The sequence below is a fragment of the Alexandromys fortis genome, unplaced genomic scaffold (genome assembly GCF_014885135.2).
Source record: "Alexandromys fortis isolate MF-2015 unplaced genomic scaffold, M_Fortis_MF-2015_v1.1 scaffold_152, whole genome shotgun sequence".
In the NCBI taxonomy this organism is placed as follows: domain Eukaryota; kingdom Metazoa; phylum Chordata; class Mammalia; order Rodentia; family Cricetidae; genus Alexandromys; species Alexandromys fortis.
In genome coordinates this window covers 3,221,463-3,239,975 of record NW_026068045.1, presented here as the reverse complement: position 1 = coordinate 3,239,975, position 18,513 = coordinate 3,221,463, and the positions used below count along the sequence as shown (strand labels likewise).

At 47.8% G+C, this 18,513-nt stretch overlaps 1 protein-coding gene across 15 annotated transcripts in view; it reads right to left on the bottom strand.

Moving 5' to 3' along the window:
* The window catches only part of Tpm3 (tropomyosin 3), a 26,162-nt gene extending 13,723 nt beyond the window's left edge, over positions 1-12,439 (bottom strand). For 4 of the 15 annotated variants that reach the window (XM_050166366.1, XM_050166373.1, XM_050166371.1 and 1 more), the window contains exons 1-3: positions 12,261-12,432; positions 11,323-11,448; positions 205-338 (exon numbers count right to left, since the gene is read on the bottom strand). In XM_050166366.1, the coding sequence (XP_050022323.1) occupies positions 205-338; positions 11,323-11,448; positions 12,261-12,374 (374 nt within the window). In that variant the 5' untranslated portion in view covers positions 12,375-12,432. Of the gene's footprint in view, positions 1-204; positions 339-4,656; positions 4,800-6,611; positions 6,856-11,322; positions 11,449-12,260 lie in introns of those variants that run through there. The other 11 variants (XM_050166369.1, XM_050166377.1, XM_050166376.1 and 8 more) reach the window with 8 other exon arrangements.
* Between the last annotated feature and the right edge of the window lie 6,074 nt (positions 12,440-18,513).

The window sequence follows — 18,513 nt, the reverse complement described above, 5'->3', positions numbered from 1 at the left end:
AAAAAAAAAAAAAAAAAAAAAAAAAAAAAAACCCAAACAAAACAAAAAACAGATCTAGAGTGAACAGGTCTAAGAGAGAGCCACAAGCAACTACTCTGTCTGCAGGGCTGGGGATGGAACCTAGGACATCTCGGGCCAGTAGCTGATGCTCCACCCCTCAGCTACCCGCTGGCAGGTGCTTATGGAATCCACACCCCCATATACCTCTCGCTCTCATCAGCAGCCTTTTCTGCTTCCTCTAGCTTCTGCAGAGCAGTGGCAAGGCGCTCCTGAGCACGGTCCAGCTCCTCTTCAACCAGCTGGATCCTACGGTTCAAGGAGGCCACCTCGGCTTCAGCCTTAAGTCAGTGGGGAAAGGAAGGAGATTGGGTGAAAAGAACCAACACAACAGAAGCGGGAATTCACTACTTCAGAGAAGCCGGAGTCAATTAATAAAGATCCCGTCTTGGCTCAAATGCCTAACAGATCTAACACACAGGAGTATAAACCAATTTCTTCCTTTCCATCTAAGAACTCCCATTTGTACTACATGAAATGTTTGTGTGAACCAATCTCATGTGTCCAAAGCTGGCCTCTGCTGGGATTAGTCATGTACTGCGAGGTCCAGTTATGCTATGCTAGGACTCATGTATGTTAGCAGGTACTTTAACAACCCTGAAGAGTGTTTTAAAGTTCAGTTCCTTGTACAGACAGTATTATTCTCTCTCTTCTGGACTCAATTCAAATTCCAGAACCTATAAAAGTTAACAAAGCCAGGTATAATGATACACACCTTCAATCCCAGCATGCAGGAGGCAGAGATAGGTGAGTCTCTGTGAGTCTGAGGCCAGCCTGATCTACGTGGTGAGATCCTGTCTCAAAAAAGCCGCCAAAGAAGACAGTCTTCTGCCTCATGCTCAACAAATTGATACCTGACTCTAGATTTCAACTCTAGATTCTCTTGCTCTCACACACACAATTTTTTTTGTTTGTTTTTGTTTTCCCCGAGACAGGGTTTTTCTGTGTAGCTTTGGAGTCTGACCTGGAACTTGCTTTGTAGACCAGACTGACCTCTGGTCTACAGGCGGATCTCTGTGAGTTCGAGACCAGCCTGGTCTACAAGAGCTAGTTCCAGGACAGGCTCCAAAACCACAGAGAAACCCTGTCTCGAAAAACAAAAAACAAAAACAAAACAAAAAAAAATAATTAATTAAGTTTGTAGCTTCTGATCACCTCACCCTAACACATCAGGAGGATGACCAACTAATGCCTTCTGGAACAGCTGCCCTGATAGGAAAGCAAAAGAATGCAAGATTGGGGTATCTGAAACGTGAAGACCAATCAGTAGAGAGAAGCAGTTTCCATAAGTTGTCTTCTGACCTCCACACACAGGCTGTTGCCCGCACACTCAGATTCACCCATTTAAAAAAAAAAAAAACAAACTGGGATATCTTTCCCCCACCCCAGCCCTTCAACGTTCCCTTATTCCCTTAGGAAAAATAGTACACTTTGATAACATTATAAAAACAACAAACAAGAAACCGAGCTTCCACCTTCTGCTTCTCCTCAGGCAGTCTGAACTGCCGCCATTCTCTTACTCTAACAACCTCCTAAACTTCACTGGACTTCCGTACAATTCACAACAGTAATTTCCCGGCTTCCACACAGTAACGTAGAAGCTCAAGTCCAAGTAAGCCATGAACCGGCTATAAATAAGAAACAAACAAAAAGATGTAGGTTATATAGAAAGCATCTTCATAGGTGTGACAGTGCATGGCCGTAATCCGAACCCTCTGGAGACCAAGAGGCAGACTAAGTTCAAGGATAACTTCTGGACTACCCAGAGGCTGTGTTTCAATAAGCAAAGGTCTTTGCTGCACACGATGATGTTCAGATGTTCAGATCCTGGTGAATTCTAGCTCTCTTCTCCAGCCCAGACTTTGCCTGAATCCTATTACCCTGGTTTCCTCTTAACAGGCAAGGGGGTGGCAGCTGAGGAATCTAGGCCATTAGCCCTATGGGGAGGGATATAACCAGACAAGACTCCTGCTAACAATCAGGAGAGGAACAAAAATTTCCACATATAAACACAGGAGATTCACAAGACGGGAAAGTAGTCAGGAGGCCAGGCTATAGGAACAGGAGTCTACATAAACTGAAATTCCTAACTGTACCACTCTCAGAGCCCCACAAAGACAAGCATTCTCTAGTTGTCTCTTCCAGGAAAACAGATGTCCTGGAGTCAGGACAGCACAGACTTCTCCACACAAACCCAACAACAAGGCCAAGCAGTCAAGGACAAGCCAGGCTATCGGGATAGAGCTCGGAAACACCACAATACTATATACAGTACTTACCCCCTTCAGATGCCTAAAACGGAAACGTGAAAAAAATGCAGCTGGCCGGGCTGCAGCGATGGCTCAGCCGTGAAGAGCTCTTGTTTCTGTTGCAGAGAACCCAGGTTTGATTCCTAGCACCCACATGATGGTTCACAACCATTCATAATTACAGTGCCCGAGGCTCCAAAGCTCTCTTCTGACTTCCACGGGCACCAGGCACACTCACGGTACACATATACACACACAGGTAAAACATTCATATACATAAAATAAATCTAAAAAAAAAAAAAACTAAAGAAAAGAAAAACGCAGCTGGATTTGTAGGAAGCACATGAAATGTAAGTCCCCACCCAGCTCCTAGTTACTCAAACTGGAAAAAGATAACAGGCTATGGGGGCAGGGTATAGTTTCCATGGCAACAGGCTGGCTCTGGCACTTTCTCTTACAAAACAGCATTTACAATTGAATTCCACAAGGGTGAAAAAGGAGGAAGAGAAAATACATCTTGGTGCTCTTATATTAGCAAGCCTGTTTTAAAACCAGAACCAAAGACTAGGGAGTCCCTGCAAAAGCTTCAGGCAGACAGACCAGAGGGCAGCGGGTCCAGGACAGGATGCTCCTCTTGGCCTGCAGCAGATCAGTTCTCTTTACAACAAAACAAAAGGCTGCAAAATCTAGCCCTGGTACTCCATTTAAAGGAAGAAGGAAGATAACCTGACTTTCCCTTTAAGCAAGAGCTTACACATCACTCAGGTCAACACCAAGTCCTCATGCAGACTAGTCTGATCCAGAGAAATACTACACTTAATACTTTTTTCAATTAATCCTAAGTTTACCTGAAAGCCCAGCAGATACTCCCTACCTCCCTGAAACTTGGGAGGATACAGTGCGCGGTCTTCCACTCAACAATAATAGGATTTTCCACCATTCAGGAAGCAAAATCCTGGTGGTGGGAAGTGCAGTCATTTGGTCATGTTAAAAGACGGCTAGTGCACGCCTTTAATCCCAGCCGTTGGGAGTTTGAGGACAGCCTGGACTACAGAGTGAGTTCCAAGACAGTCAAGAGCCAGGACTACACAGAGAAACCAAAAAGAAATGAAAAAGAAAAAAGCTTTGGCCATGACACAGTTTAGTTTCCGTGCTACCCTGGGCTGTCCACGCGGCTCAGTGGGTAAAGATGAATCCACACACATTATGGAATGCATGCTGGCACACATACATTATATGCATACTTAGCAATAACAAGATAACTTAAAAAATGTAAAGAGGCCCAATGCATACTACATTCCTTAAACTGAGAAGCTGATGGGAAGGACCGAGGAGATGAGTCTCAATCTGGCCCTCTGCTGCCCACCCTGGGGTTTCTCTTCTTAGATAAGTCGTAGGTGTAAATTCCAAGAAGAGAGAGACTGGAAGAGTCAGGACTGCTGAGCTCCGGAAAGAGCAATCTGTCCGCCCCAGAGTCAACAAAGGTGGGGTCTAAGCAGAGGCACTTAGAGCAAAGGGCTGTTTGCCTCTTCTGTAGGAGTGTACTCTGAAACAGGGGGGCACAGACAGACCAGTCCAAACCTCTAAGCTTGTTACGTGTCCACCCAACACACGAACATACTGAACTAGTGCCAAACGTGCTAACCCCCTCAGAGACCACGAATCTGGGCTTCTGGCCAGAACCACAGTTCAAAGCCCACTCTCCTTCCCTCAACAGGACTTCCTATGTTTTGGACCAGAACAAAATGAGAAATACCATGGGAAATTTGAAGAGAGATAGTTTCAAAGGGTAAGATGAGCCATACACTTAAAAATGTTTACAATAGGCTATAGAGATGGCTGAGCAGGCAGAGAGCACTGGCTGCTTTTGCAGACTTTGGCCCCCACCTAGTACCTATATGGTTAAGTTGGGGGACAGTGTTCATGACTGTCTGTAATTCCAGCTCCAGGGGCCAGACACACATACATGCACATAAATAAAAATAGTAATAAAAAAGGTTACAATGGATATCCTGGCATAGCAGTGAACATCAGAGAATATCCCAAAGGCTAAAGCAAAAGGAGCACTTGAGTCCAGCACTTCAAGGTCAGCCTGAACAGGCAAAATTTTATGCTATAGATAGGCATTTTTATCACTTACAATAAACACACCTGTTTTAGACACGACAAAGCGGAGGGTGTGGCTCAGTGGTAGAAATCCTGCCTAGCACAAGGCCCTAGGTCTGATCCCAGCACCACCTAAAAAGCCAAGCAATAAAAAACCCTTACTAAATAAAAAAACTGAAAGTGAGATTTAGCAGGAGCTATACTATAAAAGCCTGTCTCCAGGCCAAGAATGGGAACGACTGACCTCAGAACTTGCCTCTCAGCTCTGGCCTCATCAGGCGTAACAGGGGCAGGCTAGGTGCCCCTACAAAGAAACCAGAAAAAGACCTGACGGTCCACCAATATAACAGCATAGGCTCCCACCAGGCAGTGCCGACAGGAGGAGCCTGCAAAAGCTGGCATTCCACAGTGACCCAAGAGAACAGCCGACCCAAAGGGCCCTCTTCCCACTATGACTCCACGGTCGGGGCTCAAAGTTCACAGGTGCATTAAGCCAAAAGTTCACAAAGAAAATACTAGTCTCATCAATATTTAACTACAGCCCACTTCCCCATTCTGAGGACTTCCTCAGGAGACTTCCGTGAAATGTGCACATTTGGTAAGCTCTGCACCCCTGCAAATGCTCACGCTGATGCTTATCGTCCCAGAGTCAACCCGCAGAAGGAAGGAGAGTCCAATTTTCCCTACAAGGAAAACGGCCAGATTCTGGGACAGGCAGACGGACAGACACACCCTACCTAGAGCCGCTCCCAGGGTATCAGCCTAAGACTTCGTAGCACGCGCCAATTCCTCCCACCATACTCTCCATTTCTCCTTTTGAAGACTTTCTCATCTCTAGAACAATCTCACTAGATTTGATCAGAAGTTGCAGGCATGCCAGGAGTGGTCAAGCAAGCCTGTAATTCCAGCACTTGGGAGGGTCAGGCAGGAGGACTGCTAGGAATACAAAAGGACACCCAGTCTCAAACAATCATACTGGATGCCTAGGAAATGGTGATGGTGAAGACAAGCCTGGCATCTCCATGCCCATTCATAAGAGTATTTTAATAACCTCTAAACATCAACTTAGAAGGGAGCTATGCTCACTCCTTTTGGCCCTCAAAAACATTCTAAGTTTCTCCCCAAACAAGCAGCAAAGGGGAAGAAAGACACCAAAAGGAAGAGCAATGGAGAACACCAACAAGCCACAAAAGTTGTTTTCATTAGGTCTTTGGCAAGAATCCATTCATCCCCAAAACCACTGTACAGGATAACCAAAGAAAGCAGCCCCTCCCCACCCCCCGAGCACCATGGCCACTCACTAATCTCCTTCCACCCTCCACAGTGTTCAGATCAATCAGGAACCTTAAGACTGGCCTGGCATTTGACTCTCTGCTATACACTCCCTTATCAGCCCTGCTCAGAACATTTCTATGTTCTCCGTAAGTCAAGTTTGCACTGTTCACACTTCAGGCCTGAATCTGGCAGAAGTTCCTGCCTTTCAGGTCATGATGGGCAGGGCCTAGTAAGTTTGCTGGCTCCCACATTTGCTAACGTCGGGAGGAACATCATCTCCTCTCCCACTTCACCAACGACTGAGGGGCGGGAGTACCAGTTAGTTACAAAAGGTCCCCAAGCTCGAGGACGGGAGGTGGCGCGGCGGCCTTAAGCTCCGCCAGTGAGGGAGGGAACCGCGCTTCCTCTCAGCCAACTGCTGGCTCATTTCCTGAGCAGGAGGAGGGAGCGGAAAAGCTGCCAGCAGACCAGTCGGGGGCTTTCCGGCGGTTCCCACCTCCCACCCTCATCTTTTACAGGTTAGGCTCGGCCCCTCCCGGGCCAGAGGAGCACACACTTACTTCTACCCCTCTGGCCGGAAACCTCAAACGAGAGCAAAGGGTCCCCACCCTTTGCGGAGAAGATGGGGTGGGGGGAGGGAAAGGCCGCTGAGCCCCTCCCCTAGCCGCACCCGGCGCCGAGGGACCGAATGAATGAGCTGGGGGGGGGGGCAGCCTGCGCCGTGCGGGGCTCCGCTCTTTCCAGGGTGCAGCCTGCTCGCGTGAGCACCTAGTTTCCTCCGTGCTCGCTTACCGGGCCATCGTAATCGAGTCCCACCCAACCTCGGGGCTCCGCGCCTAGCCCGGGCCTCTAGGACGCCGTGGAGCTGAGCTCCACAGCCGAGGGGCGCCGTCCCTTCCCTGCTGCGCCTCGCCCTCCGCGTACCTGCTCCCGGGCCCGCCTTTCTCCCTCCACTTCCCGCTGGAGGCGCTCGGCCCTCTCTTCGGCATCATCCGCCTGCTGCTGCAGAACCTGGATCTTGCGCTTCACCGCCTCGATGGTGGTGATCCCGGCCATGGTGCCCACCCAGCTGCTTCTGGAATTCGGGGTCCTACCTCCTCTGCTCGGCGTTGGAGCCGCTCCTCACCCTACTTCCGCCTGCTCCGCCCTGAAATACCGGAACTCACCCACCCGCCCGGATGTGACGCCTGCCACCGCGCGTTCCCTACCTCCCCTGCCAAGCCGGCGGGAAGGCAGTCCACTCGAGGGGCGCGGGCGAAAGTGAGGGTGGAGCCTCCCAGTCGCCCTAGGTGACGGCTCAGGGCGGTCTTTCCTCAGACCAGTAAAGGGGGGCGGGGTTGGGTAAGGCTACCATAGTAACTGAGAGGCGCCGTGGTCTAGCCTCACCCACCAGGCTGCCTCCCAACAATGGTTGGCCCATTTACAAGTATGGTGCTGTCTTTATACTTCCGCAGTTGACCCCTTTCTTCTGTGTGTCCTCTCTGCAATATAAAATAGCCCACAGCTTTCATCTTACTCAACGACAGACTCCAAAGCCAGGTTCTGGGAAAAGCCAAAAGACTCTAGACTTCATCCTGCAAAGAATCCCAGGGAGCTCCCTTAAAAGTCTGTTCATAGGGTCTGTGGCTATTGCTCAGTTTGTAGAGCACTAGCCGAGCATGCACGAAGCCCTGGGCTCCCAGAAGCGTGGAAACTGGAATAGCGGAGGGCTAGTATCTGTAACCTTAGGACTGGGGGGTAGAAAGAGGGGGTGGAGACAGATAAAAAAAAAATTCAAGGTCATCCTTGGCTAAGTGGTGAATTCAAGGCTAGTTTGAGCTACCTAAAATCCTGTCTCAAAACCCAAAACTGTTCAGATAAAAATCTCTCCCATCTCCTGGAAGTCAATAAAGGAACTAGAGGGGTGGGAGAGAAGAGCAAGTTGGCATTCTCTAAGGTCAGGTGTGAATTTTAGTGTTCTGTTTAGAATACCAGGCTTGTTTCCTGTTGCTTTTTTTTTTTTTTTTTTTTTAGATAGACATAGTTCCCAGTAGCTTTGGAGCCTGTCCTGGAACTCACTCTGTAGACCAGGCTAGCCTCAAACTCAGAAATTTGCTTGCCTCTGCCTCCCAAGTACTTGGATTAAAGGTGTGCGCCACCACCGCCCAGCTCCTGCTGCCTTTGAGCATCTGTCTGCATGACCAGTTACAACCCCTTTTGTAGACAAGATTATTAATGTCTCTATTCTATCATAAAAAATCCTTATTATTGTTCCCCTATGTTATGTCCTTGGCGCAGCAGTAAGTTATAAATATCTGAGACACCATTGTGGAATTTAACCTCTAAACCGTAATACCTTTCATCAGATTTATCCAGCTTTCAGTTGCTCCAAGGAACTAAAATCTGTGTCTACAGGCCCTACCTACAGTGTCTCTGGATACACAACTGTAAAGAGGTTTTCTTTATTTTCTCTTTGCTACTCTAGTTTTTATTTGTTTAGTTTCTTTGCTTGCTTGCTTTGTTTTCGGTTTTTGAGATGGTGTTTCAGGGAGTCCTGGTTGGCTTCATGTCATCTTTGTAGCCCTGGTTGGTCTTGGGCTTTGGACCCTTCTTCATCAGCTTCCTACGTGCTGAACTTCCAGGTGTGGACTATCACAGCCTATCTTTATTTCTCCTGTCTTCTTGGAAAGAAACAACCATAAATTCCTGCTCTGCTAGAACTCTTCTCTTTCCTTGAGCAATGGGAACTATGGAGTAGGACTTGGAACTAAAACTGTTAACATTGGGCTTGGGGGATTAGCTCTGGGGAGGCTCTGGGCTCAGCAAGTCACTTAACTGCTCTCTCTGCGTGATCTGGTTCTCAGGTACCTCCCTTCCTTTTGGAAAGAAAAGAAGACGGCTCGACAATGAAACTATGCAGAAGAAACAACTTGGACAAGCAGTAATTTTCTCAGTAGAGTATCTCCTGTACAGATCGATTCCCACCGAGAAGCCCAGTTTTGACACTCGGTTATAGCTGTCTTGATGACCTAAGTATTTCTTAAGCTTGTTTTAAGTCTCTTCAGCGGAGTTGCTGGTGAAAAGTTTATCATCTGAGTGCTGACCAGCAGGAGGCGCTGTTTAACCTCCCTGTACCCTTAGACCTCATCCTAGGCAAACTAAAAAGTTGAGCCAACTCTGCTCTGCGTTCCTGAGGCGCGTACAGATAATCTCTTGATCCAGGGAAGCAGATGGGTAGATTCCCCAAGCTTTTAAAGGCATGCCGGACTGGCAGGAGGGAGACCAAACAGTGCTATTGTTTTCCTGGTGACAAACAATACAACCTACCAACAGGTGTCTCTGTCCATCCCTGTTCTCTTTCCTCATCCCTCCCAACATGTGTTCCTAAAAAAAGGGTGCTATGACTCTCGTGTCCTACGTCCTACCCGTTGCATTCCTCTTTCCTCTTGTTTCTCCCTAAACAGCTTCTGATTTCATCTTGGGTTAAGAGGGTCTTATGGGTTGGAAAGAGGATGTGCTATACAAGCCTGAAGAGCTGAATGTAGTTCCCCAGCACCCACAAAAGCCAGGTGTGGCTCTGTGCGCCTGCCGTCCCAGAGCTGGGGGACAGAAACAGGTAGATCCTAGGCTTGCTGGCCCACTAGCCTAGCTAATCAGTGAACTCTGGGTTCAGTGAGAGACTCTGCCTCCACCCCCTCACATACACATCCATACATGCACAAAGCAATACTACACATGGTTACAGAAAAATGTAAACAGACACAGCTGCCGAGTGCTGGTATTAAAGGTGTGCACCACCACTGCTCTGGGAAGAAAACCCGCAAGATTGGGCTGACCTTGCCACATCTTTGCCCTTTCTTTGTTCAAGCAGCCCTAGAAAATCCTATACACTCAGAAAGGTTCCTCAGATAACTAAAAGTACCACTGTAAACATGGGGTTATTGGCTCTCTCTCTCTCCCTTATACAGTCACATCAAGATAATACCCTGCTTACTTATTTATTAATCTCGAGGTCAGAAGCTGAGCTGTGAGCCTTTTCTGTGTTAGACAAAGCACCCTCTCCACAAAGACGAGCACCTTATGATCCTCGCTCTCTACTGAAATCTCAGTCTCTTCCCAGTTCCTATACACACCCTACTTACTTTCTTGTACTTACAATGAAGAGTCAGCAGGTTTTCAGTAAGGGGCCAGATAGAACTTCCGGCTTTGCAGGTCATACGAACTTCGCGGCAATTATTATATTGGAGGGAAAGAACCACTAGACAATGTGTAAATGAAAGAGCATGGATGCTTTCTAATAAAACTCTACTTACAGAACCAGGCTGTGGCAGGGCTATACTCACAGATGGAACTCTGGGAAAAGATACTTTTCTTCCTGCTTCTGTCTCAACAATCCCCCCACACACACTTTTTTTGATTTGTTTGAAATAGGGTTTCTCTATATGGCCCTGGTTGTCCCAGAACTCACCACTTCTGTCCTTTAAGCTGTTTTCCAACAGCAAATGTGATTTTAAACAAGATCGGCTTCTATTTTTCTCCTTGCCAGATGCTGAGAAATGCCTGTGTGACTGACATACTCTTTCATGACTTCCAAGGTCCCCGTGAGCTAGGTCAGCGTTGGTGGGCACTGGATTTAATCCTCAGCACCCCAAATAAGAAATAATAGCCAGGCAGTGGTGGCGCACGCCTTTAATCCCAGCACCGGGGGGCAGAGGCAGGCGGATTTCTCTGACTCAGTCTGGGCTACAAGAGCTAGTTCCAGGATAGGCACTAAAACCACAGAGAAACCCTGTCTTGAAAAACCAAAAATAATAGTAATAAATGAGTAGACAGTCCTCTGCTACTTTTCTTCAGAGCAGAGGTCCTCTGTGGGCTCTTGTTTCCATGCCGACAACATCAAGGCTGAGGATGAAGGAAGTAGGTGCTGGACTAGAACAGGCAGTGGGTGAAGGCAGCTAATTTCAATTTTAGAGGGGAAAGCCCTAAAGAACTATGTGATCTATTCAGGGCCATGAAATAAGGTCGAGGAAAATATATTTGCCTGCTTCCTAGTTTCTGGTCTAATCCACCCTTGATACCTCACTGCTCTCTGATGAACAGCGTTCCCTGTAGCATCTCTGTGGCGTAAGGGCAGGTACCCACCTTGACCAGGACAAACGAACCCATATAGGGTCAGGGTCAATGTGACCTCCATTTCCTATTGTGAAACTGAAGCTGCCTTTGTTGGGTAATTGAGAGATGAGAGCTTCCCTATTAATACACACACGCACATGCCAAGCCTTGTACACAAAAGCTAACAATGTGGCATGGGGGAGGAAGTGGATATCTGATAGCATGCATCGGGACGTGGGAGCCCCTCCCTTGGTCCAGGTCCTAGGAAAGGTCATTAGATTACTGGGGAGGAGGTTGGGTAGTACAGAAATGAGACTTCATATGTCTCTTTTTTTTTCAGTGATGACATAGAACCCAGGGATTCATACATATTAGGAAAGCAGTATTATCATTGAACTATGCTCTCAGCTTCAATATGCCCTTGAGTAAGAAAGTATATTCCAACAGAAGAGCATGCCAGCATGTAGTACATGCAAAAGCATCATGCTGGCTATGCATCCACAGCCTGTGAACCTGTAAGGAAGCCAAGTCCATAAAAACTTACATCAGCCGCCTTCTTCTCTGCTAGCTCCAGCTTCTCCTGGGCATCTTTTAAAGCTTCAGAATACTTGTCCAGTTCATCTTCTGTTCCTTTCAGCTTCTTCTGCATAGTTGCTAATTCATCCTCTAGCTGCAGCAGCCCGAACAGTAACAGAGACATAAACATAAGCATGCATGTTTGGACTCTTAAGACCGCTGAGCTCGGCCTCCATGTTATCATACCCCCCAGAGAGACACACTTTCTGCAGCCACTGTTCCGTGTGTTAGGCTGTGGCTTGACGTCAGACCCTGGCCCTAAGATGACCAAGTCTGTTGGATGGTAAACATTTAGCGGGGAAGATGTCAGTGATGCTATTGAAGGGAGGCAAAAAAAGGATCGTTGTCTTACCTTTTGCTCTAGAAGTCACACTTTCTTCAAAAACATGGTCTACTTCTGCTTAAGTCAGCAGACACACTGTGGCACCGAAGAGGCCACCAGCTTTCTCAAGGTCATGTGGACAGTCTAAGGTGGATACCCTAGAGTAGTGGTTCTCAACCTTCAATGCAGTTCCTCATATCGTGGTGACCCTCAACCATAAAATTATTTTATTGCAACTTCATAACCATAAAATTTTCTGCTGCCGTTATGAATGGTAATGCGTTTTCTGATGGTCTTAGGCAGCCCCTCTGAAATCCAGCAGGGTCGTGAGCTACTGCTGGTTGAGAACCACTGCCCTAGATGTTTTCTGTCCCTCCATTTTCCCATGTCTCTCTCTCTCTCTCTCTCTCTCTCTCTCTCTCTCTCTCTCTCTCTCTCTCTCTCTCTCCTTGCTCTTACTTTTTCTCTCTCTGGCTGTCCTGGAATTTGCTGTGTAGATCAGGCTGGTCTCTGCCTCCTGAGTGCGGGGTTAAATGCTCCCCTCTTTTTTGTAACCAGTGAGGAAGGACCATGCCAGTGCCCACCTGTTTGCTTCTTTCTTCTGCTTGCTTCTGCTCAGCTTCAGCTTGCTCAGCCCGGTCCAGAACATTCTCCTTGTCTAACTTGAGCATCTGCATCTTCTTCTTGATGGCCTCCATCCTGAGCTGTGGCTGTTGTAGGCTCACCTGTGAGCACTGAAGGATGAAGAGGCTGCCACCCGAGTGACGAGATGCTCCCCAAGTTTGGACATTTATCTGTTGTCATGGCTCCACCTCCAATTCCTAACATGGTCTTTCTAGCTCCCTCCTGCCCCATCGTTGTTCTTGTGGGGGAGCCCAGGGTCACACGCATTGATAGACTGACATCACCAGCAAGAAAAAAATATTGAGGGACAGCTGAGGATGATTTTAGACAATGGAAAGTGGGGGTGGTGGGAGGCTGACCTTGAAACTTTCCACTCATTCTTGGCAGCTCTGTGGGACTTTCAAAAGCGGAGGAACAGGAGGGGAGAATGCTGAATGAAAGAATTCTTAGGCAGCACTAGCCATCAGAGGGTCCTAGCTGTCTTCAGCTCTCTCTTCCTGCCCTGGGCTGTATTGGATATGGACCAGACTCTACTGGTTGAGCTTCATCTTTTGATTCCTGGTATTTAAGGAGTGTGAGCAACAGTGAAGAGAGGAGGTCACTCTTGGCCCTTGACAATTCCCCTAGATTGCCAGTTGGAATTGCTGTGCTATTTTGGGATTCTCTAATTGGTGGGGAGACATGAGCCTGTACGAGCCATAGGACAGCGCAGAAGGCTTGGGATCTGAAAGGCTCTCCTAGGGCTTCGAGTGGGATGAGAAATAAGGAGAGTCACGGTACAAGATCACAACTTCTGTTTTCTCATAATGCTCTTAAACATGCCTCAAAGTCTGCGCTGCTTTCTGCTCCTTCTTTTCAACTGCTGCCTGTGTAAAGCCCTGCCCAGCCTACTGCCCACCATGCCATTATAATCATCCCCACCAGCTCTATTTTCCCAAGTGTAGTGCCAGCCATGTTCATAATTCCACTTGGACTCTTGTTATCGACAGGTGGCAATTGATCCCATACACAGTTGCCATATACCCAGATATGCCAGAGAAGTGGACACTGTTCAAGGTGACCAGAGCTAGCGAGGGGAAAATAGAAATGGTTCTTTCTAATTAGCTCATAATGTCAAGGACAGTTAGTGTGAAGGTTAAACCGCAGCCATGTGGTAACTGAGTCAAGCATCCGGGTGGGAGCAGGGCAGAGCGGTCTCACTCCTGGGAGCCTCCACATTAGGAGCAGACTGCTCCATAGACCATCTGCTAACTGTTGGAGAAAAGCAAGGAAGCTAAGCACTCCTACTTCCGAGGCCAATCAAGGAAAGGGGATAGGGAACTAAAAGAACCAGGGAAAGATTAACATGGGTGCCAGTTATTTCTCTTCCAGGGGAATTGTGGAGAGAAATTCAGTAAACAGACAGACAAACTATGGCTACAGCTTAGTGGTAGAGCACTTGTCTAGACTCTGTGGGTCCTTAGACCCAATTGCCAACATTTCAAGAAACAAAACAACCCAAAAAACAAAAGACTACAAGCACAGGGCATGGTAGCACATGCCTTTATACCTGTAAGCAGAGGCAGGAGAATCTCTGTGAGTTCAAGGCCATCCTGGTCTACATAGTGAGTTCTAGGACAGCCATAGCTACATAGAGACCCTGTCTAAAGACAAAAAAAAAAAAGAAGAAGAAGACAGGCAAAAGTCTGAGAACCCCAGGGACTGAAGTAGCAGAGGGGGTGGTGCCACGTCTCCTCACTGCTGTGAGAATATGTTTGACATTTAGTTGGTTCCTGATTTAACAACCCAATATCAAACATATCACACAGAAGCAGGTAGGTGAGCTTCCATAGTGATTTGCCTTTCTCCCCACTGTGAAGAAAGGTCAGGAAGACAAACCAGAGCCCAGTCATGTACGGATGGGAGCCCATCTTCTTCAAGGGCACCCTTGCTCTTTCCCTCCCAGAACACGTTCTCGCTCCTCCGTCCTTCATGTCATCTCTGCCACAACCCCTCTTCCACCGTGTCCGGTGTCTGCTGGATCATGTTTGCCTACAGCAAGAACACTGGGCACAGACTCACATCTGGGCACTCACCACTTCCTTAAGCTCCCATATGAAGCTTCACGCTGTTCTGTGACAGCACCAGCTTCCAGAGGATCACCAGTGTCAACAGCTCCTCAGTGGCTCTGCCACCTGCCCCTCGGTGCCATCTGAGCTGCCCAGGACCTTCTGGGTGTAGGGTTAGGGGTTTGCAAATGCTATTTTCTCCCTTTCCAAGCAAACTTCTAACCACTCCAGATCTCTCCCACGAGACTGCTCAGTCTTCTCAGGGGACTCCAACTGCACAGCTTCTAGTACTGTGAGCAGTAGCCACGGGGAACTTCTGAAAGTCTGCGCTGCTACTTTTCCATCTCTCGTGCCTGGTCTCCTTCTCATGTCCTTTAGGCAACCTTCTTCAAGTTATCATTGGGTGTCCAGAACAGAAAAGCTGTTTCACTTGCAGGCTTCATTCAGTATGGGCTCCACACAAGAAGAATAACAGCTTCTCTTGCCTGGTTAAATTGAAACTAAGGCTTTTAGATGGCAAGCAAGAGGGAGTTGCTTCTGCCAGGAAGTGGCCTGCATCCCTCAGGACCCCCTTTTTTCTGCAGTTTTTCCTTCCTTCCTTCCTTCCTTCCTTCCTTCCTTCCTTCCTTCCTTCCTTCCTTCCTTCCTTCCTTCCTCCTTTCTTTTTTATCACCAGAGCTCCTGGGCTGGTTTCTTCAAGGCTATTCCTTCACAGGAATTCAACCTGATTCTCTCTCTCTCTCTCTCTCTCTCTCTCTCTCTCTCTCTCTCTCTCTCTCTCTTTTTCTTTTGGAGAGAATTGAGTCTATGCAGCATCATTTGGCAGGCGGATGTTTCATTCACTGTGGTAGAAGCTAGCCCAAGTTATAGCTGTATGGAGGGTGGGGGATTTGTATGGAAGTGTAGGGGGGGTGGGAGGACAGTTTCTATCAGTCCCCAGGCATGTTCCATGTGTCCTTGCTCCGATCAATCCTGACATCTCCCTCCCCCCCACATGCACTCCACCACAGTGACTTTGATCTAGATCAATAGCTTGTCCCATCACCCAGTCAATTCCTATCGTGTGGCACTTGCCTTCCAGGGAAAGACTAACAAATGGGCCTAAGGCCCCATAGGCATGTGTGGCCATCTTTTCTCTTTGATGTCCCCACCTTTGTGTGGTGAATACAGAGTATTTCTGTCCTTGCCCTCTACTGACTCAGCTCTCACCTTCCAAGTTCTGGTTTTTGGGGTTTTTTTTTTGTTTGTTTGTTTTTTCTGAAGCCTTGGTCACAATGGGAAAACAGGAGGAAGGAAAGAGCTGGACAGGGACTAGAAAGAATGGAAGACTTGCCAAAAGCGGTGGTGATTCACACCTTTAATCCCAGTACTCAGGAAGCAGAGGCAGGTGGGTCTTTGAGTTTGAGGTATCCTGGTCTACATAGTGAGCTCCAGGACAGTAGGACTACACAGAGACTCAGTCTCAAAAAGCCAAAAATCAATAAGAATTGAAAACACTAGTGTTTAGGGTATAGAGGAGCGAGGAGCAAAGAAGCCTGGGAAGACACAGCAAGCCTGATAAAGTCACTTTAGTGTTCCCTTTTTTTTAAAACTACACTTATATATATTATTTTTTTAAGATTTATTTATTTATTATATATACAGTGTTCTGCCTGCATGTATGCCTGCAAGCCAGAAGAGGGCACCAGATCTCATCATAGATGGTTGTGAGCCAGCATGGTTGCTAGGAATTAAACTCAGGCCCTTTAGAAGAGCAGGCAGTGTTTTTAACCTTTGAGTTAAATCTCTCCAGCCCACACTTTATATTTTTGTGTGTGGTTGTGTCATTGTGCCTCTGTGAAGGTCTTTTCCTTCCTTTAACTATGTGGAGTTTTGTAGGGGAAGCCCAGCCCAAGGGGGCGTGTTCGCCTTGGGATAATGTTTACATATAAATCTGGTGGGCATGAGCCCTGCTGGTCCCTTTTTATTTCTTGCTCGTCGCTGGAACCCTGGTTTTGTAAGCTCTCCCCTTCTTCCCCTTAATAAAGCTGATATTAAAGCTAGCCTGATTAATCCTATTTGCCGGTCCTTTACGCCCCTACAGAGTTTAGCTTCAAGCTCAGGTCATCAGGCAAGTACCTTTACCCACTGAGCCATCTCACTGAGCTCTGGGTGTGGGTATTTTTTTTTCTTCATCTATTTCAAATAGATCTAAGTTCTTCTAAGCCACAAGAGCAGGGTATAACATCAGGGGCTGGAGGGGCACAATTGAGTGATGTCATCAGAGCACACAGCATCGGCAGGGAGGGTCAGGGAACATGGGTGCTATTGTGGGCCAACCTGCCAATAATAGAGCCAGCCTGGCACTGACAAGCCCTGAGGTAATAGGCCAAGGTTAGAGATCCAGGCAGAGGGGATAGGGCATCCAGTGAGTCCAAATGAACAGAGAAACCAAAGAGGTTGGCTACAGAGAGTAGTGGGGGTGGAAGTAAGGGAGAAAGTATCCTGGCGCAGCAAGACAGCATCATGGCTTCCTGTTTTCAGTACATGTTAAGTGTGATTTCTTCTAAGTGACTTATTTAATTCCCACAGCAACCCGATAAGGTAGAGATTGTTTTCATTTTATAAATAGGCAACCAAAACTCAGACTTAAATATTTTATGTGCATAGGCGTTTTGTTCTGCATGTCTGTCTGTGTACCATGTGCATGCCTGGTACCTGCAGAGGATCCTCTGGAACTAGAGTTATAGACAATTGTGAGATGCCATATGGATGCTAGGACTCCAGTCTGGGTTCTCAGCAGGAGTAGCCAGTGTTCTTAACCATGAGCCATCTCTCCAGCAAACCACCCTCCCTGGCCCCCAATATTAAATGTGCACCCAGCCAAACACCCAGGAAGCGGCAGGACGAAGACTGAGAACCAGACCTGTCCACTGTCCTCTACTCCAGGCCATAGTACCTGTGAATAGCAGTGGCCTGGGAGACAGGTAAGGAAGGAAGGAAGCTGAGAGAGATGTGGGTGGTACAGACCAGAATAACACAGGCCAGGGAGACAGAAGAAATGGGAATTCAGTCTTGTTTGGTGTCAAATTCAAGTGAGGTGTTTGTGGCTTCATCTCCTACAGAACTCACACCGCACCTCGAATTATTGTTCGCAGCCTGTTTTCCCCACCAGCCTGGGAGCGCCATTTCATCTGAAGTGAGTATTCATGGCTGGTTACTAATGGTGCGGGTGGGCGAAGAGGGAAGTGTGTGTGATAAACAGTGGCACTGGATTGCGTGGGTTAGCTGCAGGACACCAAGACAGGCCTATTTTAGGCCAGTCTCTGGGCTTGTGCTCTTCTGACAACAGCCGGTGGGCCAGTCCTCTCCAGAAGAGGGTCCGATACTGTGACCCCATACCTGATCCTCAAGCCTGTGCTGTCTGTCCTCTTTGTACCTGCTGCCTCTCCATGGTCTTCCTGGGTGGGATGTGGAGGGGCTGGAGGTAGCAGCTTCCGGCGGCTAAATAAAAAATGCAGGCTTTGGCAAGAGACTAAGGATAGAGATGGGCTGGAGGGGAGACAACGAGAGTTCTGCAGCAGGAAACGATCCTGTGGCACAGATGAGGGGCCAGTGGCTGCTGCTGAAAGGTGAGAGTGGGGGGGGAAGGATTAGAAATCACATCAGAGGACATATTCTCCCGGCAGCGTCTGAGAATGGGATCTCTGGATGGCGTGTCCCTGAGGCCTACAGATGCACATGTTGTTACTTTCTAGAATTTATAGTGTCCAGTACCTTCAGAGCAGGCACGCTTTCTGAGCCCCTCAAACCCACCATTTGATACTTCACACCCGCTGCAGTGCACACCCAGTGCCCGGAGGGATGGGAGTCTGGAATCTCTGTTTCGTAGAGTAGGAACTCAGAGCTAGAACAAGCCAATCCATGTTTTCACAATAACGAGATAACTTCCAAACATAAAATCAGCCCCCGACACCCAAGCACCACAGTGCCTATTATAATAACCATGTTTAACGCTGTTTGTCCACAAACTTAGGAAAGACCAGTGAAACCGAGGTCCGGGACTGTCTTACTTTTTTGTCATTTCTTTTGCTGGGACCAAACCCCATGGCCAAAAAGTTGGAGAGGAAAGGGTTTATCCAGCTTACACTTCAGCATTGCTGTTCATCACAAAGGAAGGCAGCAC